Raw genomic sequence first — 24,096 nt, forward strand, 5'->3', positions numbered from 1 at the left:
CTTAGAGCATCCTTTAAAGAGCTGATCTCCCTTTTAAAGGAACTTAGAGCATCCTTTAAAGAACTGGTCCCCCTTTTAAAGGAACTTACAGCATCCTTTAAAGAACTGATCTCCCTTTTAAAGGAACTTACTGCATCCTTTAAAGAGCTGATCTCCCTTTTAAAGGAACTTAGAGCATCCTTTAAAGAACTGATCTCCCTTTTAAAGGACGCCCTTTTTAAGGGAACTTACAGCACCCTTTAAATAATTGATCCCCTTTTTAAAGGATCCCCTTTTAAAGGAACTTACAGCATCCTTTAAAGAACTGATTCCCCCTTTTTAAGGGGGCTACAGGAGAGACACGGTGGAACTTCACCAGGGAGTGTAGTGATGGGACAAGGGGTAAGGGTTTCAAGCTGAAAAAAGGGGAGAATTGGATTAGTTATTTGGGGAGAAATTCTTTGCTGTTGGGGTGGTGAGGCACAGGAACAGATTGCCCAGAGTTGTGGATGTCCTATCCTGGGAAGTGTTCAAGGCCAGGATGGATGGACCCTTGAGCAACCTGGTCTAAGGGGAGGTGTCCCTGCCCAGGGCAAGGGGGCTGGAAGTGGATCATCTTGAAGGCTCCTTCCAACCTTCACAGAAGCTATGAACTGCTGGGCTGCAGAGGGCTGCCAGAAGCCCATGTTCCCCAGCAGTGCCAGGCTAACCCAGAGCAAGGAGTGCATAGCCACAACCCTGCCCTGGTGAGGAGGGTCCAGACAGCCCCAGTGAAGCCTCCACACCCACCGGGAGTGCTCCCCGCAGCTCCCCCTGCCTTGGGACCCCAACTCACAAGCCCTATGAGGAGAGGCTGAGGGAGCTGGGGGTGTGCAGCCTGGAAAAGGAAAGGCTCAGAGCAGACCTCATTGCTGTCTACAACTACCTGAAAGGAGGTCGTAGCCAGGCGGGGTTGGTCTCTTCTCTCAGGTGACCAGCAACAGACAGTCTCAAGTTGTGCCAGGGGAGGTCTGGGCTGGGTGTCAGGAGCAAGTTCTTCAGAGAGAGTGATTGGCATTGGAATGGGCTGCCCAGGGAGGTGGTGGAGTCGCCGTTCCTGGAAGCGTTCAAGACAAGCCTGGCTGAGGCACTTAGTGCCATGGTCTGGTTGACTGGCTGGGGCTGGGTGCGAGGCTGGCCTGGATGAGCTCGGAGGTCCTTCCCAACCTGGCTGATTCTATGATTCAGGAAGATGGTTGGGACCTGTTTACCGGCCCCGCTGCTCCGGGAACCCCCCGGGAGACCTAGACCAGACCTCAGGGCTCCGGGGGAAGCCAGAGCAGCCGTGGCCGTGCAGTACCGGGCACACGAGCCTCCCCACACCGGCTCCCCGAGGGCCTGCGGCCGGGGCAACCCGGGCGCCACCAGCCCCCAGGCCCGCCAGGCGACCTTGCGGCCTCCAGGAAGGTCGCAGGGAAGTGGGCGGGAGCGAGTGCCTGCAGCAGTGGGTGACCTTCCCCGGGCCCTTCCCGAGCCCCGCTTCCCCTCCCCAGCCTGGCGCCAGGCCCGGCCGCAGCCCGCTCCCAGGGGCGGTTCGCGCGGGCCCTGGCGCTGCCCCTTTAAGGCGTTGCCGAGGCCGCCGGAGGTTGGTCCTGGGCGGCTGCCGTAGCGGCGCGGGGCCGCCGCACCACGTGGGGCCGAGCGGCGCTGTCCTTCGCGGCGGGCGGGCGGGCGCGGGGCTCGGCGCGGCCCCATGGTCATTAAAGCGGACGAGATGCCGCCGGCCGCCGTGCCGGCTGCCGCGCAGGGCGGCGAGCAGCAGGAGCCGGGGCCCCGCGGCAGGAGGCCGGCGGAGACGCAGCAGCGTCCCGGTAAGGGCATCGCCGCGGCTCGTCCGGGACAGGGGCCTTCGATGGGAGAGCGGCTGGCGGGGAGCGGAGCGGACTAGCGGGGCGGGGGTGCCCGTCCCGGGGAAAAATGTCCCCGAGGGGCAGGCTCACCGTCCTCTTCCCGGCGTCGCGGCGCACGGGGCCCGCCGGGGGGGTCGCGGAGTGACCGGGGAGCGGGATCGGGGCTGTGACGGGGACCTGGGGCGCTTCTGTCAACTTGGACTGCTCGTCCTGACAGGCGAGAGCCCGCCAGGGCTGCCCGGGCCCGGCACTCCTGCCTCGCCGCGGGCCCGGGTTCCCGGCCCCGCTCAGGGTCCTCGTTTTTCGCGAGGCAGCCGTGCCAGGCCCCGACGGCCGATCCGTAGATCAGGGAGGCTCCGCGTAGCTCTCACCGGGGCCGCCGCGTTCCTGGGGGAGGCCGCTGGCTGCCAGGGCCGGAGGCCGCGGCGCTGGCAGCGGGGCCGGGACACATGATTCCGGTAACTCGTCCGTGTCCCGGCGAGGCCGAGCCGGAGGACGGGACCTGAGGAAACGGCGAGGGATCGGCCGCGTCGTGCGGCGCCCCCGGCCCGGCCGGGCCTGTCCCGGAGGAGCAGCGAGTCCCGGGCTCCGGTGAAGGTCACCTTCACCGGGCCGCACCACCGCGCGGCCGCGGGGGGGGAGCGCCCGCGCCGGGGCCCCGCAGCTCCCCCGAACGGCCCCGCCGCTGCCGGGGCCTGGGCTGCGCAGCCGACGGAGCGGGCCGCGCTGGGTGATCCACGGGGCCAGGGCCGCCTCTGCCCATGGCCTTGACTGCGAGGAGGCGGCTGCCGTGCCTGTCACCGTGCGGGCTTCGAGTCCTTTGCCGGTAGCAGCCGGGAGCCCTGGTGCGGGGCAGGCTTACGGAAACGGTCGGCAGGGCCCGAAGTTCGCTCCGGGCACGTTGGGTACCGGGAGTGTGGGCACCGTCCCAGTTTTGGCTGCTGGCACCCTTGCTGCGAGAGGCAGGAGGGAGCTGGCTCTTCGGGACCTTTGGGGTGCAGGCGCTGCTGACACGCTGGGAAGTGCTTAACGGCAAGAACTTGCCTGGGAAGGGCACATGGCTTGGTCGGGACCTCGGCTGCAAGCTGCTTGCATTAACTCGTTTATTGCTGGCTGCTCTCGCTTTAAACCAGAGCCTGAGGGGCTCAGAGTGGGGACAAAGTGCAGCCCCGAGTCCTGACCACGGCCAGCACCGCCTCCGTGGCTTTGGGCACAGACTGTGCAAGGCTGTCACCTGCTCTGCGGGTTTCTGAGCTTGGTGCATAGTATCTTGAAGAAGTCACGGTCCTGAGTGCTCGTCTCAAGCTCAGCTCATGTCTGTGACCTTTACTGTGCAAGAAAGAAGGGTGGAAGCAGCATGGCTTGTGGCTGGCCCTCGTCCTGAGCCACGCGGAGCTGCTGGGCGAGTGAGCCGCCACTTCCTCCCTGCCCGGGTTTATGGTGGCCAGGGGAGGTTCTGAAGTTTGTTATCCAAAGCAAAGTTCAGGGAGCCGGCTGGAGGCCGTTCAGGAGCTGGCAGCACGCTGCTGAGCGCCTCCTGCCACCTGCGCTGGGCGCAAGGCAGGCGGCCGGTGCCAGCAACCGGGTTAAAAAGTGATGTGCTCTAATCCCAGCCTCCGCGGGTGCAAGCCGATTGCTAGAGGAGCAGGGAGGTGGAAAAATCCTCACCCTGCCTCAGCACTGCAGGATTGCTCAGTCACCTCCTGGGTCTGGGGATGAGGGGGAGGAAGGCTTCTGTCCTGCTTGGGAGCCTGGGTCTGGACTGGTGCAAGGCTCCCAGGCAGAGGTGCTGTGCTGCACTGGAGATGAGGGCAGCCTGTCCTTTAGCATCAGCAGTGGGACAAGCTCTGGTTTCCAGGCCTGTCAGCCAGAGAACGTCAGCCTCTGCTTCGGTGTGCACACTGCTGCTTGTGTAGCTCACAGAGCATCTGCCTTGGGCACCCTTCTTCATCTGGGCAGTGGACAGGCTCTGAGTGGGCATTTCACTGAGGAAATGCACCCTGCTGCTGTGCCAGGCCTTGAGACTTGAGGTTGTGTTCTCTGGCTCTGAGAGGTGGGAGAACTGATAAGTGTTTCTCTGTACCTCCAAGCTAGACAAAACTATCAGAGACACTCGTTCTTTGTGCAGAGACAGACAAAACCAGGGGCACTTTGGGGCTGCTGTAGTGATTCCTGGTGGAGGCAGTTACAGGTTTAATTGCCTTTCTTATCAGCTAGCAGCAGATGAAGGCACAGTCCTGCGGCCAGCCACTCGTGGATTACTTTTGTTCCTTGAAGAAGTTGGTTCCCTAGGCCAGTTTAGCAGTGCTTCTAGCCACCAGAATATGCTTTTCAACCTTGACTTGCCCAAAGATTGGCTTTTTCCACCTAGATCTGTTATTCCAGCCACCCATATCTTCAACCACATCTTCTGTCAAGGAAGCAGAGGATGCAGGTGGTAGTGGAAAACTGCTGTGGAGGCACAAGTGTGGCTGTGCACTAGGAACAAGGTCAGGAGGCTGATGCTTAATCTGGGGATCTGCTATCTCTGTCTGTCGCCTGACCTTGGAGGCTTGGAAAGGGCTGATCTGCTGGCAGCTGGGCTCTTAATGTGCAGTTTGAACAGGCACTTGGAGGGGAGAATCAGAGGAACATTGTGCAAGAGAAATCTGATCCCTGCTACAAGGGTAAGAAGAGGAAAGGAGCCTGATAACGCAGCGTCTGTGCAGCAGGATGGGGTATGGGAGCCCAGGGGATCATGTCTGGGGTGGTTCTGCCAGTGAGATAAGAGTGCTGAGCTCCTGCTGGAAGCGCACTGCTCTGCCTGAGCAGCCCTGCTCGTGGGTCCCCCAGCTGAAAAGTGGAAGTAAGTAGGTCAGGAGCATGCACCTAGATAAATCCACCCGCAGCACTGCCTCATGCACAGCACAACCAGCCCTGTGTAGAGAGTCCTGGGTTTGCCTTTGTTGCCTGCAAGGAGCTGAACCTGGCACCTCACCCCTCTCCTGGCACAGCTTTCCAGCACTTGCTCTGGTCTCTCAGACTGTGCTCTGTTGGTTCTCCTAGAAAGCTCAGAGTTTGGAAGGTCCAGTTTTCCCTGGGCTCTTCCGTTTGTGTTGGAGGAGTGGAACCAGTCTGCTTGGCCAGAGCACAAAAGCTGATATCCAGAGTATGGCTGCTCCCGTGGTGGTGGAGCAGGTCAGTTCTCCACCAGCAGTAGCGAGGCTGTCCAAGGGTCAGTGTTTGGTTCTCACCTCCCACCAGCACGTGGCTGCTGCAGCAGAGCCTGCACATGCCCGTTTGAACTTTCTGCTGCATTCCACCTTTTTAAGGTTAGTGAGTCTGGGAGGAGTGATTCTCTGGTATTTTGTTGACACTTCAGCGTAGATGTGCTTATAGAGGTGACAAACCCTGGGTGTCTCACCTCTGGGTGGGACATCTGCATTGGTAGAAGTAATCTCCTTTCTCAAGCTGAAGAAATAACTGCTGTTAAGAGCTGCCTGACTGGTCCTGAGGGAAGAATCCTGTGAAGCAAGCCCTAAAGAGAAGCTCCCTCCAGCAAAGTGACATTACAGTAATGGCTTAGCTTTGAAAACCATTTCTTCAGTTTATCCTAGTTCTCTCTAAAGCTCTGCTGCAACCTGTTGACAGACCTGCAGGCTCAGAGGACTGTTGTGTAGTTACTGCCCAACAACATAAAGCTGCAGGAGGGTGACTCCTGCCCTGCTTGCCTGAAGCTCCTGTGGATAGGATTAGCCTGACTCCAGCCCTGCTTCCCAGGCTCTTCCTTGCTGCCCTCCTGTTGGGCTGCATGGCACTGGAGGTGGTGATGTGGACGTTGCCTGTCAGTGAGTGGTGTCCTGCAAGCAGGTGTCAGAGGCAAGGCTCTCAGTTTGCTGGCAGAGGTGCCAAAGCCTCTGCCAGTCTGACCATTCAGCATGCAGGTTAAGGTGAGCTGTGGTGCCAGCTTCAGTTGTGATACTGTATGAGGTAGGATGGGGTCCTCAGTGTCCCTGGGAGATGGGAGAGTTTCCCAGGCTGCTGCTGGCCTGGGGCAGCTGTGGGCAGCTGGCACAGGGCTGGCTGAGTGGGAGGCTGTGGACTAATTGGCATGCCTGTGCCACATGATGTAGGAAGGCAGAGAGCTGCTGGGCACAACATCACAGTCATTGGATCTCCCCTGCAAACCCTATCCAGAGCTCCCTGCTGTTACCTCCGTGAGTCCTGGGGTCCACATGAAGATCTGGATAGGGCCTGGCAGGGTCTTTCCAGGCTTGTGCTGTGTGGAGCCCTCTCCAGAGCTGCTGAGGTTGCAGTGCAAGGCACAGTGTGGGGCAAAGCTGGAGCAGCACTGCAACGCTGGGGAGCTGTGGCTGCTGCTGTTTGCAAGGTTGATGTTCTGCTGGGACCCCTGCACGTGGAGTCCAGCAGGGTGGTTCCTTGTCTTGGGCTTTCCCGGGAGGTCTCGGCAGCCTTCAGACGCTAAGGTATGTGCAGAATCAGATAGAGCTCTGGCAGAGTTCTCAGCTGGTTTTTGGTGTCTGAAATGTGATTCCTTCATCCACATCCCTTGGACTTTGAGGAACAGATTCTTCCTAACAGAGTTGATGTTTCTGTCGGTGCTGATCTTTGCCCTTTGCCTTAGGTCCTAGTCTTTGCTCCCAGATTCTGTGGTGTTTTGAGTTCTGCGTTGCTGGAGGAGGGTCACCCAGGCAGCTCATTTCAGGACTCAGCTTCCAGAGCTTTGGGCAGATAAAAGCTTGCAGAGGGTTAAACATAGTTCCCAGGTGTGGAGAGCTTAGCCTGGGTAACTCGGGATGCCAGATGCAAAGCAGGAGGTGTTTTGGTGCTTGTAAGTGCCTGAGCCTGCAGCTGTGGAACCCCGTTGAGTGCCCCGGGGCACAGTTGTGGTGCTCAGGTCCAGCATCAACATGAACACGGAGAAGCCACAAACTTGTGAGCAGGCTGGAATGTGGCTGGAGCTGTTTAGGTCTGCCCAGCCAAACTTCACTCTGCATGCACAGGAGCTGAGAATGAGCAATCCCTTCACTTGCCACCCGTGGGTTGTTGGTGCCACAGCAGAAACATGCAGCCCAGTGAGCCTAGAGCCCTGTTGAGAGCCACAGGCTGCAGCCCAGTTCCCAGACCTGGGAAGCCACTGGAAAGGAAATGTGGTGCTTACCCTTCTGCCCACAGATGGGTTACAACCAGCCAGAACTTCCTGAGCAGCTCTGAGAATTTGCTGTGGTCCTTGGTAAAGAAGTGCCTGTGGCACTTGAGGTGCTGGAGGTTCCAGGGAAGCTGTGGTTTCCGTGGAGGTGCTGGGAGGAGACATCTCTGTCACATCTCCCAGTTCTCTGATGGGATGGGATGTCCTGCAGAAACGATTCCACTGGGGCCATCTCTGGATGTTTGCTTAGTTTATTTATGTCCATGAAACTTTATTTTCATTTATTATTCATCTGAACTTTAATTTACATTTGCTCTGCTGCCACCAGCCTTTGCCTGTTAGAGCTGGCATGCACTGCCCTCCTCTGAACCTGCTTTGGCTTGAGCTGCAGAAAGGCTGCTCAGGCTCACCAGACCTCCTGACCAGGTACTTCCCAGGAAGAGATTTTTGCCTCTTTTCAGAGGTCTCTCTGTAAGGAGGAAGAGTTGAAGCTATTAATACTTCTAAAGTCATTCAAAAGTCATCAGAAAAACCTGAGCTGCCCCTGCTGATGTGGTCTGAAAGATACTGCTGGCTCCCAAGGCCGAGGAGCCAACCATGAGGTACTCAGGGCTCCTTGCTTGTTGGGACTGGGACTCAAAGGAGCTGGAGTGGGTGGGAAACCTCTCTTCTGATAGCTGTTCTCCTTCAAAGGACACCAGAAGCTAGCCAGGTTTTTCTGTTGTCTGCTTTTTCAACCAGTTTCTGCCCCCTTCTTGGCAGGTGGCTTGCTGGCATGGAGGCTCCAGGGGCTGCTCCTGGCCTTTCCAGGGCTGCCTTTGGAGAAGGGATTGCCCTTGCTCCATGTGTGCTGTGCTGGCCTTGAGCAAGGGCTCACGTGAGCTGTGTACTGTTGGCTTAGTTTGAGTTCTGAGATGCTATCCTAGGCATGTGGCACTTATTTATCTTCTGCCCAGTGCAACGTTGTGCCCCTTCCCATCCACGAAGGCATGTGAAGTGCTTGGGAGCCCTGCCAGGGAAGTCTATGCTGGAACCTGGGCTGCCCAGGATGGGGAGCAAGCACCAAGGCTTTCCTGGGGGCCAGGGCCCATCGAGTCAGGCTGCAGCTCTGGCACATCACACCCTGGCTTTGAAAGCCCTCACGCTTGGCTGGGAAAAGCAGGGGCCACTAAAGGGACCCAAGTGCTGGCATTGGTGCGGGCTGGCGCTGGTGGTCGGAGGGGCCTTGGGGCCTGGCAGTGCTGCTGGGGGAAGGCGAGGAGCTGGTGGCTGTGGCACAGCCTGGCTGGTGGCATGCTGTGGCCTGCTCTGCTGCAGCCTGGGCACCCGGTGCTTGCAGGAACCTCCAGCTCCACAAATCCCTGCTTCACTTGCTGGGATTCCTTAAAGGAAGGTGGGAAGAGGAGCGGCGCTGGGGCTGTGTGGTTCGTGGTTGGTTTGTTCCTGATAAGGCAGAGCAAGGCAGGGGACAGAAAATTCTGTCTGGAGACTGCTTGCTGGTTCGCTGCTTGCCTGTTTTGTGCTTGCCTGCTTAGTATGGATGGCTGTGCCCGGGCCCAGGCGTGCCATAGTAACTGCCCTCGCCTTGGCATTCAGTGCAGCTCGCAGGGCTGGCAGCCCCGGGGTGCCCCAGCGCCCGTCCCGTGGTGCACCGGTGCAGCTCTCCAGGCTGGGCTATTTATAACCAGCCTGGGCTGCAGCGATGGGGCTGGCACCCTGCTGCCAGCGCGCCCCGGGAGCCGCTTAGACATACCTCTGGGGTGGCTCCGGCACGGCAGGCAGAGGAGAGCCTCAGCCCCAGGGAGCTGCTTGTGGACTCCGTGGATGTGCCGGTGGGAGCGTGGCGCTGGGCAGAGGGGTGAAGGCCTGCGGCGGGTGAAGGTCACTGGGTGGGACCTGGGGAGAGCTGCTGCGAGCCTGGTGTCTGGGCTTGGCAAGCCAGCGCGGGGTGAGCTTGGTGTGCAGGGCACCGTGTGAAGCCAGCTGCCAGGCTTCTGCCTGCTTCCACCCTGGGGACAAGAAGCAGCTGCCTCGGGAGAAGGCAGTGACTGCAAGAGAGGCCAGGCAGGGCCAGGCTGCGGAGGGCGAGGGCTGGCGCCTGGGAGTTTGCCTGGTGGGGACCTCTGCACCCGAGTGCCAACAGCACCGACTGCCTAGCCCGGTGTTGGAGGAGCCAGGCTGCCTGTGACCATGGGGAACAGCCTCTTTGCCAACTGCTGCAGGCATGTCACCGAGCTGATCTTCCAGCCACGCAGCTCCAACTCGCCCGATGAGAGGGCTCCCCTCTTACCAAAGCCTCCTGCCAGCTGCACCATCTGCCCGGAGGTGCCAGAAGCTGCCCAGTGTGTCGGGCTGTATCCAGACATCATCCCCAGCACGGTGGCGACTGGAAGCCTGCAGAAGTGCACCCAACACATCCAGGACCTTGCCAAGGCTGATGGAGGACCAGTGGTGATCTGTGCTGAGAGTGGTTTGGGAGCTGTGGCTGGCACTGTGGGCCCATCCCGGCAGGCAGTGGCTGCCCTTCCAGCCGACCTTGGGGCTGATCATGCTCAGTTGCTCCAGGCCTGTGAGAGCCACATGAAACTTGAGGACAGTAGCTCAGCCCATGGATCCTGCCGCCGGGAAGGGCAGGTGACAGCAGCTGGTGGGGGACATGCAGCCCCTGGAGCCTGTGCCACCAGCCAGAGCCATGGCGAGGGACAAGCACCCTCATGTTTGGACACAGCCTTAATGGGCCCAGGCAGCCTGCTGAGCTGGAGGGGTACTGCTCCCTGCCTGGGGACCCCTGGGACACCTTCCTCTGCTCTGCCAGCAAGCGTGGGGAAGACCTCATCAGCCCAAAGGACAGTGGTGCCACCTGTCCCTGCCAGCGAAGTGTCACCTAAGGCCCAGGACACAGGTGCTGGTTTTGTAGTGACAGAGCCCACTGCCTGCCCAGGCTGTGACCCTGTCCCTCAGGGGCTGGCACTGCCCATGAAGCAGCAGCAGCAGCAGCAACAGAAGAAGAAGAGGAAGAAAAAGAAGCTCACTCTTCTAGGTGCTCAGCAGCCTGGCACTGGTGTGCTTCCTGTAGCCAGACACTGTGTGCCCATGCCGGGGGTGGGTGGCTGGCTGCGTGTGCCTGTGGGATGGGGCTGCAGGAGGGTCAGGGGACAGGAGGTGCAGTTTTGACTTCAGAGGAGGAACAACAGGAGAGCAGTGGAGAGATGTCCCCCCAGGGGGTTAGCACAGGGGCACTGTGCCCCGTCCATATTGGCAAAATGAACCTGAAGGATTTTGCTTGGGTTTGTCTGAATCCATCAGGCAGATCCTCGTTTGTGACTGCAGACACAGGCCTCTGAGGCCCGGGGGTGGCTGTGCCAGGTGAGGGACAGTGAGGGGATACAGAAGTGCCAGCTCACAGCCTATAGCTTACAGGTTGGGGGAGATGCCCAGGATGTGGGGACGGAACAGCTCTGCAGCTGCCCTGGGCACAGGGACAAGTTATGGCTGCTTGTCCTCCCTGTGCAGCTTCCCAGAGCTGTGGGGACAGTGGGGCCCTGGCCAGTTGCTGTGGTGTGGGATGGGAGCAGCTGCTGGGCCACATCCTGCTTTCCTCTTCTGTGAACTGGCACAGTGCTGCTGGAGTCCCTGCTATGTGCCAGTCCCTGCTGTGTGCCACCACATGGCAACACAGAGTTGGTTTTGTCCTTGCCAGGACTTCTGGGCTGTGAGAAGCTCTGGTTATTAGTTTTTAAGTCTCAAGGTCAAATTTTGCCTTCCTGTCAGTAGATCTTGTTTTTCTCCACTCTCTTTTGCTGGGTATGTGCAGGGCAGACAGCCCCGAGCTGGCTGCTTGATGTCTGCTGCAGCTCCTTGCTCGCTTTCCATGTGCCAGCAGCAGATGTTGGAGCTGCAGGCACAGCTGGGTGGGAGACTGCAGAAACTGGCTGATGCTGCTCAGAATTCAAAGTACCTTTGAGGAGATAAAGGCAGAATCTGAGGCCCAGAATGACCCCGGAGTTGCTAAGAGGGAGCACTCCAGAATTCAGTGATGGAAAGGAGAGGGTGGTTTCATTTTCAGCCTTGTGCCTCTAGACCTCCCCTGCTGCTGACGGCAGGGAAGGAGACTTCTCACTCCAGACAGTCCCTCCCGAGCAGCTGAGCTCGCAGCGTGGCTGTCTCTGAGCTCTCAGCAAAGGATTAGTGACTGACTTGCTTTAAGCAGCTTCGTCTCAGCATTAATTAGTTATTAGCAAACGCTTCCCTGATCTGTGCTCTTTGCCGTGGTGCACAGCCAGCAATGCTCAGGTGAGCATCCTCCTCCAGGCCAGGGGCCTGGCTGGTTGGGCATGAGGTGCCCACCCACTCTGCAGGAGCTGTGAGCGGGGCAGGGGCTGTCACCTTGGCTTGTGCTCCTCTTCCAGACGCGCAGATGAAACTCGATCCTCGTCCTGATCCTCTCTGCCAGGCGAGCGTGGGTCGATGCCCGGGGTGAGGGGGTGCCAGTGCCACCACCTCCCTCAGCTCTGCTCTGCCTGTTCTCCTGACGCCTGGGTCTTGCGTGTGCTGGAGGCTTGCTCACGCCGCGCTGGGAGCTGGATGAGAACATGGTGTTACGGCTGGGCTGCCAGCCAGCAGCTCGGCAGCCTGCGCCGTGCCCGCGGGCACACGGGCAGGAGGGTCCTTGCTGGGTGGCTGGGGCGTCCCTGAGGGTGCTGGGGGGGAGCTGGAGGTTGCAGCCTTTGGCCGAGGATGCGGAACTGCTGTCTTGAGGCCGATGCGTCCCCGGAGGAGCAGGCGGGCAGCGCTGCCAGCGTGGGTGGGACAGGTCCCGTGACTCAGCCTCCTTCCGTGGAACCATCCAGGGCAAGGCAGCAGCTCCTGCGGGTGGGAGCTTGCAGCTGAGCACCGCTACGGGGGCTTGAGCTGAGAGTGAGTGACAGAAGGGATTGCTCTGCAGGCGTCTTCCAGGCGTCCCCGCTGCTCTTCCTGCCGCCCTGGCTGCACTGGCACCCCGTGCCCAGTGGCCTTGCCTCCCTCTCCCTGCTGGCGCTGCTGAGGCCGTGGCACAGCCGGGCTGCAGCGGGTGGGGAGAGCTGGTGACCCACTTTAAGGCAGGTGGGTGCAGCTCTGCTGCCTGCAGGGAGAGCACATGCCATGAGTCAGCACCCAGCAGGCACCAGTCCTCAGGCAGGCTCCCAGCTCCCTCCGATGCCATCAGCTGGGGTGGAAACGAAACGCTGCTGGAGCTGCCCCATGCTGTGCAAGTCTCACTGGCCGTGGGCAGGCTGCTGCTCAGCCCCGTGGGCTTCCTCAGGCCAGACTTAGCTTGGGTTTCTGAACTGAAGGCAGTGCTGGCTAGAGCTGGAGCTGCTGGCGTAAGGAGCCGTGGAGGTGTTGCCTCCACAGGAGTCTTCTGTCCTCACTCGGGGAGGGCAGGAGGGCTGAGTGCTGTGTGTCTGCAAAGAGCCAGCAGAAGCCAGAGTTCAGTGACCCTGCCCCGCTGGGTGGGCAGGGGCTGGACCAAGCCAGGGCAGGAAGCCTGCTGGGTTGTGCTGTTGGTGGTGCTGGTAATGCCAGGTGGAGCTTTTCTGCAGCAGCTCCTCTGCGCTTCCTCCTCATTGCTGCGTGTTCAGGCAGCCCAGGAGCGTGGCTGTGCTGGCTGCAGGGTGTGACAAGGCTGTGCTGGCTGACAGGGTGTGACAAGAGGCTGTCCCCAGCCCTCTGGGCATGGTGTGGTTTTTCTGAAACCACATCTCTCAGGGCAAAACTTGCGTGGAGCTTTTCTTCCTCCTTTCTAGCATGACTGCAGCTTGCCAGGGCCAGGCCTCTCACCGGGCTTGCCTCTGGTGTCATCTGTCGAAGAAATGAACTGCTGGTGCTGGGGACATGCACAAAGGGGCAGGGAAAGAGAGCAGCAGCTGCCGAGGGGCTGGAGGCAGCAGAGGCTGCTCGGGTAGCTATTACCTGCTGCCTTTTAGAGCAGAGCTCTGCTTTCCTTGAGTTCCATCCTGTCTTTCACCATGCCCTGATTCTGCCCTGGCAGTGTCTCTGCGGCAGGTCTGCTGCTGTCAGCTATAGTGTGTGACCCTCTGGGGGGACACAGCAGGGCCTGTCACTGCAGCCTGGCCTTCATTGTGGGGATGCAGCACTGCCACTGCTGCTGTCACAGGTGCTGGCAGTGGAGCAGCTTTCTGAGCTGCTGGAGCAGTTGGGGCTGATGGGTGAGTATCAGCCATGAGAGCTTCAGGTCTGGAAGCTGCAGCACCAGTCTGTGTGTCAGGAATGATGGGGGGTGAGCTGCCAGCTCCCCCTGGAGCACAGCTGGGCTGGAACTGTGTCTTGCTAGGAGGTGAGGAGGAGGAGGAAGGAGTCTTGCCAGGCGGAGCTGGCTGGAGGGCTGCAGCTTGGTGCTCAGCAGCTTCAGGGCATTATTCTGGCTTTGGGCTGCCCTGACCTCACACAGCCTTTCGGAAGGGCTGTTCCCAGTGTTGGGGAAAGGCCTCAGCCTGCCCTGGGTGCCTGGGAGCACCAAGCTGGAACCACCACTTGTAACTTTGGAGGCCACTGCCAGGGTGTGCATGGCTGGGACAAACAGGGCAGGACAGCTGTGCCATCAACACAGCTGGTGGGGCACAGCACCTGCTTCCTGCCAGCCTTTGCTGCCCAGGGTGGGCAGGTCAAACCAGTGCCCAGTTCCCACGCTGGGGCCAAGGGGCTCTCTTCCCTCTCTCAGAGGCTGCCACCGATGGCTCTTTCCACTGTTCCAGCTTACCCTGGCAGCACCTTGGGCCAGCAGTGCAGTGTCTCCTCTGCAGCATGGTACCTAGCCCAGGCTGGTGGCCGTAGGCTGCTCTAGGAGACCTGCAGCTTCCTCAGGCACCTTATTGGGACAAAAAAACCAACCCCTATGTGAGGGACGTGCACAGAGCTCCCTGTGACACATCTGTACATGAGCCTCTGAAGTGTCATCACCTTTGCCTGAACAGAACTGCCTGGGCAGAGCCTCGCCCTGGCACTATGGCATCTCCAGGAGGTGTGCTGGAAATGCAGAGGGTGCCCAGATGCAGGCAGGGCCGTGGGAGCTGTTTGTGTGCTGCTGGAGTAAACTGGCTGCCAAGTGATGTGAGCTCAGCGGCACAGCCGTGTCTCTGCCTCTCTTCCCTAGCTGGGCAGCAGCACCCAGGAGGGGCTGGAGCTGTGTAGCATGTTGGTGCAGAGGTCCCAGCTGCCTCTGGCCACACAGCACCACACACCCATCTCTTTAACTGAGGTGCTTATTAAGGCTGAGCTGAGCATGGTGCACATTGACCCATCCTTCCTGCTTCCCTGCCCTCTCTGCATGGGGTTTGTAGAAGATGCCAACCCCCAGGCACGAGCTGTGCTGCCAGGGGCAAGTCTTGCCACTCCTGGCTTTGCTAAACACCCAATGCAGAATCAAACACCCTTGAACCCTTGTTTGCTTGGGCTGGCCAGGGAATGGTGAGGTTGCCCAAAGCAGTCTCTCTGCCCACACCAAGAGGACCATGACTTTGCTCAGACCTTGTCTAAACTCCTCTCTTCTTGCCCAGAGCACCCTTCTGGCGTGGCATTGATGAATGGCAGCGGCCCACACGAGAGCCTCAAGGGTGAGAAGGATGCCAGGCAGAACGGGCACGAGGAGGCTGACCCAGGAGAAGATGGGAATGACCAGGAGGTCATTGTCATCCAGGACACGGGATTCACCGTCAAGATCTGCGCGCCGGGGATAGAGCCCTTCTCCCTGCAGGTACCCCCTTGGGCTGGGCACACACAGCACTGTTCCCGCAGCCAGAGGGTCAAGGGGCTGTGCCCAGGGAGCCTCCATGATCTGGACAGTGCCTTCAGGCTGCTCCCAGCTCCCTGACTTGTCCATCCCACGATGGGATGAAGCAGGGAAGGAGGCAGCAAAACATGGAGGGTGTGAGGGAGAGACTGCCTGGCTGAGTGGCTTCTGGAGAGGAGGAGCTGTGAGCAGCAGGCTGTGGTAGGAGCCTGCTGAGACTTTGAAAGGGCAGGGAGGGTCTTCTGCTCCAGATGCCAGGTGTGGAGGAATTGGCTGAAGTGTAGCTGCTTGCCCATCACAGTGGGGCTCGGGTATGGAGCTGAGCACAGGGAAAGTGGCATTCCCATGCCTAGGCTGTGAAAGACTCAGTGTCTGGTTCTCAGGAAGGGAAAATCCCTTGCTGGCCTGACAGCTCTGGCGTGCTGCTGCTTCAGGCTAGTCAGGGTTTAGTGCCACCACAGGTGCCAGCACAGCTCAGGGAACTCAGGCACCAGCCTGAAGATCAAGGAAACAATTCTGTCTCTGCTGCCCCTCTGCATGTGTCATGTGGTGCCAGCTGGGGATGGGCTCTGGCATGCCTGGCTGATACTCTGATAAAGCTTGATGCTGCCCCCAAACCTCGGGGATGAAGTGTCTCTAATTTCAGGGAGAGGCATCTGGAGCTAAACCCAGTGGGAAGCCTTATCTCCCCAAAGCTGGCAGAGAGTGCCAGCCAAATGCCATCCCTGTCGAACGGGCTGTACCACAGCCCAGCTTTTCTCTCCTCTAATCCCTTTGGCTGTTGGTGTTAATAAGCTAATAATAGCAGCCCGTGGCGGCTAAAGCCGCTTATGTAAACCACCCTGAGTCCTCCCAGCTCAGTGGTGTCGGTGCTGCTGGAGCAGGGGGGTAGGAGAGCAGCACATCTGGGGCAGTTCTTGCCTCACAGGAGCCCTGTGCTTGCTGGTGGCATGCCTTGGAAGTGTGCCATGGGCAGGGACTGTGTTGCAATACCATGGCAGCTGGAGGGGAAGAAGGGGTCTGTTTGCCACGGGCATCATTTAGAGCCTTGCCACAAGTGTGCAGTATGAATGGAGAAGGGCAGAGCCTGCCCCCCTTACCGTTCCTTCTCTGCTGCCTCCGTCCCAGGCCAGTTTCTTGGCACAATGCCAGGCTGTGACACCTCCAGGATGGAGCTGGTGTGACTGACCCTGCCCTCCCTGCAGCGATCTTCTGGGAGGGGGAGCTGCAGTCTGCCTTTCTAAGCCTGGAGAGGTACCAGAGGTGTTTTGAGCCCGCAGCAGGGGGACAGAATTCGGCACCGAGGACTGAGAATAACTGTCTGGGTTCTTGGCTTCTTCAGGTCTCTCCTCAAGAGATGGTGCAAGAGATCCACCAGGTGCTGATGGACCGTGAGGACACCTGCCACCGGACCTGCTTCTCGCTGCAGCTGGACGGCAACGTCCTCGACAACTTCGCCGAGCTCAAGACCATCGAGGGGCTGCAGGAGGGCTCGCTGCTCAAAGTGGTGGAAGGCAAGTTCCTGCAGACTGGGGGGGTTCCTGTGGAGTGCTGCTGCCCGCCTGGCAGCCCTTTGCCCTGGCTGCTTTCTGAGCCCTGTGAGCCAGAGGGCAGCTGTGACGTTCCTTTGTGCCCAGCAGAGCCGTACACGGTGCGGGAAGCCAGGATCCACGTGCGCCACATTCGGGACCTTCTGAAGAGCCTTGACCCCTCAGATGCTTTCAATGGTGTGGACTGCAACTCGCTGTCCTTCCTGAGTGTTTTCACTGAAGGAGACCTGGGAGGTACGGGGCTGAAAGGCTTCTCTGGCGTGGTCAGCGTTTCCCTTCCCCTGGCTCCTTGCTTGGTTCGAACACATCCCACCTCCAGCTGTCCTGTGCCGTTCAGGAGTGCAGAGGAGCACTGGGAGCACTCCTGCATGCCTCCTTGGAGGACTGCTGGAGGAGGGAATGCTGTGTTTTCCAGCACTGACTTTGTCTCTGTCCTTTCTAGACAGTGGTAAACGGAAGAAGAAAGGTACCGAAATGGAACAAATTGACTGCACCCCTCCTGAACATATCCTGCCAGGTAGCAAAGAGAGACCCCTGTGTGCCCTTCAGCCCCAGAACAGAGACTGGAAGGTAGAGTTCTCCTGTGTCATTCAAACAGCTATTGGCACATTCCTTGCAGCAAACTAGTGTTCAGGGACTGGAAGCTGCCCTGGACTTTGGGATTTGCTCTGCTCGCTGCTTAATGAGTGCTGGAACAGCACTGCTTAGCCAAAGGAATAAAGTCCAAGAGCTCGTGTGCAGAGCGCTGGACACCGACTCTGGACACCTGCAGGGTGTCAAACGGCCACTTGTGGTAGGAGGGGTGGCAGGGAGGGGAGAGCTCTGCTCCTCTGCAGAGTCCTGATGACAGGATCTGCACATCACCACAAATTACCCTTGGCTTTCCCATACCCTACCACTTGGGTTCCAGTTTAGAAGCTGCCATTTGAAAACCGGTACAGCAAGAAATCCATGCCCTGTGTGGCCCAAAGGCCCAGGGTGTCTGTTTTCACCTGTGTCTTACGGGGTGGAAGGCAGCAGAGTGAGGGGCATTAGTGAGCTGCAGCAGCTAGAGGAAGGCTCTGCTCTGACACCAGGTTCTGCTGTAAGCTCTGGGTTTAGAACCAAGTGAGGGCAGCAGGTGAAAGGAGCGTAGCGCTGAACACTCTGGAACTCGAGGGAGTTCATTCCCCATCTGGAGTACTGCATCCAGTTCTGGAGCCACTATTACAAGAGAGATATGGAGGTGCTGGAAGGTGTCCAGAGCAGGGCCACGAGGACGAGCAGACGGCTGAAGCTGCTCTGCTGTGAGGAGAGACTGAGGGAGTGGGGCTGCTCAGTCTGGAGAGGAGAAGCCTCTGAGGTGACCTTATTGTGATCTTTCAGTATCTTAACGGGGCTACAAGAAAGCTGGGGAGGGACTCTAGGCCGTCAGGTAGTGATAGGACTGGGGGGAATGGAACAAAGCTAGAAATGGGTAGATTCAAACTAGATGTTAGGAAAAAGTTTTTCAGCATGAGGGTGGTGAGAGCCTGGAAGGGGTTGCCCAGGGAGGTGGTGGAAGCCTCATCCCTGGAGGTGTTTAAGTCCAGGCTGGATGAGGCTGTGAGCAGCCTGCTCTAGTGTGAGGTGTCCCTGCCCATGGCAGGGGGGTTGGAACTGGATGATCCTTGTGGTCTTTTCCAACCCTGACTGATTCTGTGATTCCTGCTGATCAAGCTGCTGCTGTTGTGTTCTGCTGTAGCCTTTGCAGTGCCTAAAGGTATTGACCATGAGTGGCTGGAACCCTCCCCCCGGTAACCGGAAGATGCACGGGGACCTGATGTACCTCTACATCATCACGGTGGAGGACCGGCACGTCAGCATCACCGCCTCCACGCGAGGCTTCTACCTGAACCAGTGAGTAGCTGTGCTTCCTCCTGCCCTGCCTCAGCTCCTGGCACTCAGCTGGGGAAGAGCCCACACACAGACGATCACAGGATGTTAGAGGTTGGAAGGGACCCAAAGAGATCATCCAATCCAACCTCCCTGCCAAAAGCAAGATCCCCCGAGGGTTGCCTTAGTGAGACCCCATCTTGAGTACTGTGTTCAGGTTTGGGCTCCCAATTGAAGAGGGACAGGGATCTGCTGGAGAGGATCCAGCGGAGGGCTATGAGGATGATTCCTGAATCATCAGCAGCACTGCCTGATGGGTAGAGGCTGAGGGACCTGGGACTCTTTAGTCTGGAGAAGACTGAGAGTGGATCTAATGAATGTTTATAGCTCAGGGCTGGGGGTCAGGAGTGGGGGACAGGCTTTGCTCACTGCTCCCTGGAATAGGACAAGGAGCAATAGATGGAAGCTGCAGCACAGGAGGTTCCAGCTCAACACAAGGGGGAACTTCTTTCCTGGAAGGGTCCCAGAGCACTGGCACAGGCTGCCCAGAGAGGTTGTGGAGTCTCCTTCTACTGGAGCCTTTCAAGGCCTGTCTGGATGTGTTCCTGTGTGACTTGAGCTGGATTGTATGGTCCTGCTGTGGCAGGGGATTGGACTCGACCTCTTTGGGTCTCTTCCAACCTCTGACATCCTGTGAGCCTGTGAATGCATCCAGGTGGGTTTGGGAATTCTCCAGAGAAGGAGACTCCGTAACTTCTCTGGGCAGCCTGCTCCACTGCCTCTGCCACCCTCACCATAAAGAAGTTTCTCCTCATGTTGAGGTGATACCTTCTATATTCAAGTTTGTATCCACTGTTCCTTGTCTTGTCACTGTGCACCACCAAAAAGAGATTGGCCCTCTCCACTTGACACCCATCTCTCAGATATTTATAGACATTGATCAGATCCCCTCTCAGTCTCCTCAGGACTAAACAGCCTCAGGGCTCTCAGTTTCTCCTTGTAGGGGAGATGTTCAAGTCCCCAAATCATCCTTGTGGCTCTCTGTTGGACTGTCTCCAGCAGGTACCTGTCTGTCTCAAATTGGAGAACCCAAAACTGGACAGAGTATTCCAGGTGTGGTCTCAGCAGGGCAGAGCAGAGCAGAGGGGGAGGAGAGCCTTCTTGGACTTGCTGGAGTGGCTGCTCTGTGTTTTGTTGGGCAAGAGCAGCTTGGTGTCATTGGCTGCTCACTTGAGTTTGTGGGAGTTGCTCTACTGGACTGGGCTGTTGAGTTATGCTTGATACCACTTCTCCACAGTGGATAAATGCCTGGCGCTTGAGGGAAAGTTTGAACATCCCATAATGTCATCAGCTAATGAGAGCATTTGGAGTTGGGAGAGAGTTCCTTCCTGACCATTGCAGCAGTCTCATTTTGCCCTGAAGCAGAGCCTGTCAGAACCTCCTGAGCTGGGCTGGGAGGGGCTCTGGGTGCCCGTGGCTGTGCTGAGGGAGGGGCAGGGTCCATCCAGTCCAGCAGCCTCAGACCAGAGACATGTTGAGTTGAGGGTGGACTGGAGAGAACTTCAGAGCTACAAACCCTGCTGTACCTGAGCAGACATCAGCTCAGAAACTTCCCTGGGTAGCCTTGATCCTGCAGTCCAGATAATTGCCTGGGCAACCATCACTGCCTGTTTGAAATGCAAGGTTAGAACTCACAGCAGGAGAATGAAGCTGCTTGAAGAGGAGAGTCTCAAGTCTAGGTGGCAGTTGAAGCTCATTTCTACCTTCTGTCTGATGATGCAGTGGAAGTGCTCTCTGTTAAACCAGCTTGTGGAAGAAATCATTTGTAGTCCCCTGTTTGCCCTCAGAGCTGCAAAAAGAAGTGTTCAAAGCAATGGAATCTGAGGGTGCACCTCTGAGTGCAGGTCCCAGGAGACCAAGGGGCACCATGAGCATGGCCTTTAGAGTTTGGCAAGGTGTCACCTGGGGAGGGGGATGTGTTGGGGTGCTCCTGGCAGGCCTGGTGCTCAGATGAGGTCTCTTGAGAGGGCACCCCATGACTGGTGTAGTTGTGGCCGTTTCCCTTGGGTTCTCAGTCAGACAAAGGCGCTTTTGGTGTGTCTGGGCAGCTCTGTGAGGTCTGACCTCCCAGCTGTGAAGATGCAAGCCTGTCTTGAACCTGGTGGTGGCTGAAATAGGTCTGAGTCAGATTTGCCGTGCAGTCCTCAGGGCCCAGGCAGAGGCTTCGTGGCTGTGTCTCATGTGGAGAGACTGGAGAGGGCCCTTGCAGCCCACCTGCCCTTGTGGTCCCCATCTGTGAGTAAGGTCATGCTGAGCCTTTCATGCAGTGCTCTCATTCGTGTCCCTAAGCTGTGGGAAGTCTCAGGTATGACAGCAGCTCCTGACTTTTCCTTTCTCTCTTGCAGGTCTACTGCATACAACTTCAACCCCAAGCCTGCAAGCCCCAGTTTTCTCAGTCATTCCTTGGTGGAACTACTTAACCAGATCAGCCCTACCTTCAAAAAAAACTTCTCTGCTCTGCAGAAGAAACGGTAGCAGCACTTTGTCCTCTCTGCTGGCTCTTGGGACCTTGCCTGCTGAGGCTCAGCTGTGGAGCTGGATGCCACTGACAGAGCAAGGATTGCAGTGCCTGTGTCTGAGCTCATTCTGGGTGGTTGAGACCGCAGAACACCTGACTGAATGTCATGGCAGCATCCTTCTGTGACTGCTTTCCCTGCCGGAGCTGACAGCACTTGTCAGCACAGCAGTAATGGGCTGGTGGAAGCCCAGAGTCCTGATCCCTATCCACTGCATGGTCTCTCTTGGCTGTAGCTGGAGATGCCTCTTGCTTCCAGCACACAGATTTAGGGATTTCAGTTCAGCCTAAAGCCAGGCTGGGGCACTGTCTGCTCCGCGTTGCCAGGGGAGTGTCAGCTGTGGGGCTCACCTGGAGTTCAGCTGAGAACCCAACTGCCTAGTGCTGTTTGTGCAGGAGGAGGGAAGGCCCAGAGATGTTGTGCTGTGTTCACAGTGGGGAAACTATCTTGAGCAGTTCTTGAGATGGGGGTCTTCTTGCTGAGTTTCTGTGTTGGCTATGTGCCTTCTAGGAGACTTGGTGACTTCCTAGCTAGCCAGGCAACTAAGAGTTACTGTGAAGTGTGGCAGTGGGCTGGTAACCTGCTCAGCAGGTGCTTGTGCCCCGAATCCAAACCAGAGGCTGAAATATAAAAACATCAGGGAAAGTAACAGGAGGGTTTTGGAGAGAAAAGAGTGATTTAAAACATGTCTGTGCACGCTGCCGTTCTCTCCTTTCCTCTGGCTGCTACAACAACAATGGAAACAGTCATGCATTGTTCTGTGCTGTCCTTGCTGCAGGGAACACTTCTCCTGCTGCAGGACAGGAGGTGCTGTGCAGAGCCTTTCTGTCATTCTTCAGAGCCCCCTTAATGAACTGCCTGGGCTCAGCAGGGGGCACACTGCCAACACATTGTGTGGCTTTCAGGAGCTCTGCTTCTGCTCTCATTAAGAAGATGAAAGTGACACTAGACAAGGGCTGGAAATTAGCAGTGGCCTCCAGCCACCACTGTGACTATCTGGCCACGTAAAAATGATTACCCTGATTGCTTCTTGGGCCAGCAGTAAACACAGATGAGGCTGCAGCACCTGCTGAGAGCAGACAGATCCACGGGTGGAGCTTCCTCCTTTGCTTCAGCAGTGGCTGTGGGCTGGTTTGTCACCTGTGTGGACTGATGCAAGAGCTGAGGCTAGGTTGGGAGGGGGCATCTTCTGCCTCTGAGTGCTGGAGGATGATGGGGGTCTCTGGTGATGCAGCTGAGGCTAAAACTGGGAAAAGAGGCTGGGAAAGCCCAGGTGATTCTGCAGGCTGCTGGTGGTGTCAGCTGGTCACCATGAGGTCCAGCCCTGTGTGCAGCCCCTGAGGCCTGGTCTTGTTTGTCATGACCTGATGTTGCAGCAGAGGGAACATTCTCTTGGAATAGAAAGAAATCTTCCCCTGGAAAAATGTCTGCTTGCTTTCCTCCCACCTTAGGGTTCAGAGGCACCCCTTTGAGAGGATAGCCACCCCCTTCCAGGTGTACAGCTGGACAGCCCCGCAGGCAGAGCACGCCATGGACTGTGTGCGGGCAGAGGACGCTTACACCTCTAGGCTGGGCTATGAAGAACACATACCTGGACAGGTACTGCTCCTGCTTTGTCTCAACACTGGCAAGAGTTCTGCTGCCAGCTGCACTGGGAACCCCTTAGCTTCTGGCACTTAGGCCTCTGCTATGTGGAAGGGTTTTCCTCACTGATGGAAGACTCACAGGAGTCCTTGTCCTTGCTGGGCCCTCGCTGGCAGGGGCTGTGCTGCTCAGGGTGCAGCCCCCTGTGCACATCAAGCTCTGAGAGGAGCAGCTTCTGCTTGGGTGTTTATAAATCCCACGTCCTGGCCCCGAGTGCTCCTGCACACAAGGCAGAGGGCTCATCCATGCCAGTCAGGCCTGGAACAGCTCTTCTGTCTCTGAGCAGACTATTCTGAAGGCTTCAGCTGCAGCTTCACAGCATCAGATCTTAGAGGCTGTGAGTGGTGCAGGGCTGTACCAGCTGCCCATGGTTGGCTGCTTGCCTGCAGTGCGACTACATTGGGAGACTTGCACCATACTCCTCCAGAGCCAGCAAGCTGCTCTCTCAGTTAAACTGCCCTGCATGAGCTGGGCTAATGTGAGATCTGTCCCAGGCTGCTCTGAACGGAGTCCACTCGTGAGGAGTGTTCATTCCTGCTGTTAATTCACTTCTGAATGCCACAGCAGCCTGAATTCTTGCCCTTTCCCTTCTCTCACTAAATGCCTTATAAAGCAGTGCCCCTGCTTTGCCAGCCCCTTCCTGCATCCCACAAGGCTTTGACTCTTTCAGACCAGAGACTGGAACGAGGAGCTGCAGACCACACGGGAGCTGCCGCGCAAGAACTTGCCCGAGAGGCTGCTGAGGGAACGAGCCATTTTCAAGGTGACTTTGGGATGTGCAGGCAGCTCCTCACACAGCCCCTTCCCTGCTGCCCATGGCGTGGCACAGCTGGGCACTTCGCCTGGGCTACCCTTTAGAAACCACCAGAGGAGAATCACTGATTGCAGTCTCAGGGCTCTTGTTCCCTCTAGCACATCTGTCTTCTGCTCCCAGCCCCACGGGGAGAAATTGCTCTCCTTGACCCCAGGACAGCCACCTGCTGGTCCTCTGTGCTATCTGATCCAGTCTTGCTTCTAGTGGGTGGGAGGGACAAGAGGACAGGGCCCACAGAGCTAAGCCCTCCTCTGCAGAGAGCCAGTGAGTCTGAGCTGTGCTTGCCCTGAAGGAGCTCCCGGGGCTTGTGCCCATGCCGCCAGCTGTGGGAACACGATGTAGGAGAGATAGTAGCAAGCAGTGTGTAAGCATTTGACCTTCACTCCCACAGCTTCAGGATCACCTTGGGGTCACCACTTGCACGAGGATCTATACAGACTCTAGATGGTTCAGCATAAATCCAGCTGGAGACCTTTATTGCTGGTTATGCCTCTCTATATAGTCTTGAGCATAGAGCACGTGCTTACACATTAGCATAACCTAGGCGAGTACAGCCCAGTCCTTTCCATACAGCATGTCTGGTCTTTTCCCTGGGCCAGATGTCCCACTGTCTTTTCCTCCCCTGTGGGAGGCATCCTGAAGGTGTGGGAATAAAGGTCAAATGCTTCTATGCTTATTATTGTCTCTTACATCACATTCCCACAGCTAGCCAGGCTCACAAAGGGAGAAGCCAGGTGATGCCCTGCTGGAGAACAGCAGGAGAGGAGGAGAGGCTGGCATGGAGCTTTGAGAGCAAGGTGCTGGGCAGGTGGGAGCTCTTCCTTACCCAGCTTGCTCTCCATCTGCCTGCAG

The 24,096-nt window shown here is 57.8% G+C and overlaps 1 protein-coding gene across 1 annotated transcript in view; it reads left to right on the forward strand.

Moving 5' to 3' along the window:
• The first annotated feature begins 1,675 nt into the window (after nucleotides 1-1,675).
• The window catches only part of CLUH (clustered mitochondria homolog), a 40,738-nt gene continuing 18,317 nt past the window's right edge, over nucleotides 1,676-24,096 (forward strand). Inside the window, exons 1-9 of the mRNA XM_064165819.1 lie at nucleotides 1,676-1,829; nucleotides 14,574-14,770; nucleotides 16,149-16,320; nucleotides 16,447-16,590; nucleotides 16,799-16,926; nucleotides 18,080-18,234; nucleotides 20,616-20,741; nucleotides 22,238-22,385; nucleotides 23,101-23,193. Coding sequence (XP_064021889.1) covers nucleotides 1,712-1,829; nucleotides 14,574-14,770; nucleotides 16,149-16,320; nucleotides 16,447-16,590; nucleotides 16,799-16,926; nucleotides 18,080-18,234; nucleotides 20,616-20,741; nucleotides 22,238-22,385; nucleotides 23,101-23,193 — 1,281 coding nt within the window. The 5' untranslated portion in view covers nucleotides 1,676-1,711. The remainder of the gene's footprint in view (nucleotides 1,830-14,573; nucleotides 14,771-16,148; nucleotides 16,321-16,446; nucleotides 16,591-16,798; nucleotides 16,927-18,079; nucleotides 18,235-20,615; nucleotides 20,742-22,237; nucleotides 22,386-23,100; nucleotides 23,194-24,096) is intronic.

The sequence above is a fragment of the Pogoniulus pusillus genome, chromosome 27 (genome assembly GCF_015220805.1).
Source record: "Pogoniulus pusillus isolate bPogPus1 chromosome 27, bPogPus1.pri, whole genome shotgun sequence".
Classification (NCBI taxonomy): domain Eukaryota; kingdom Metazoa; phylum Chordata; class Aves; order Piciformes; family Lybiidae; genus Pogoniulus; species Pogoniulus pusillus.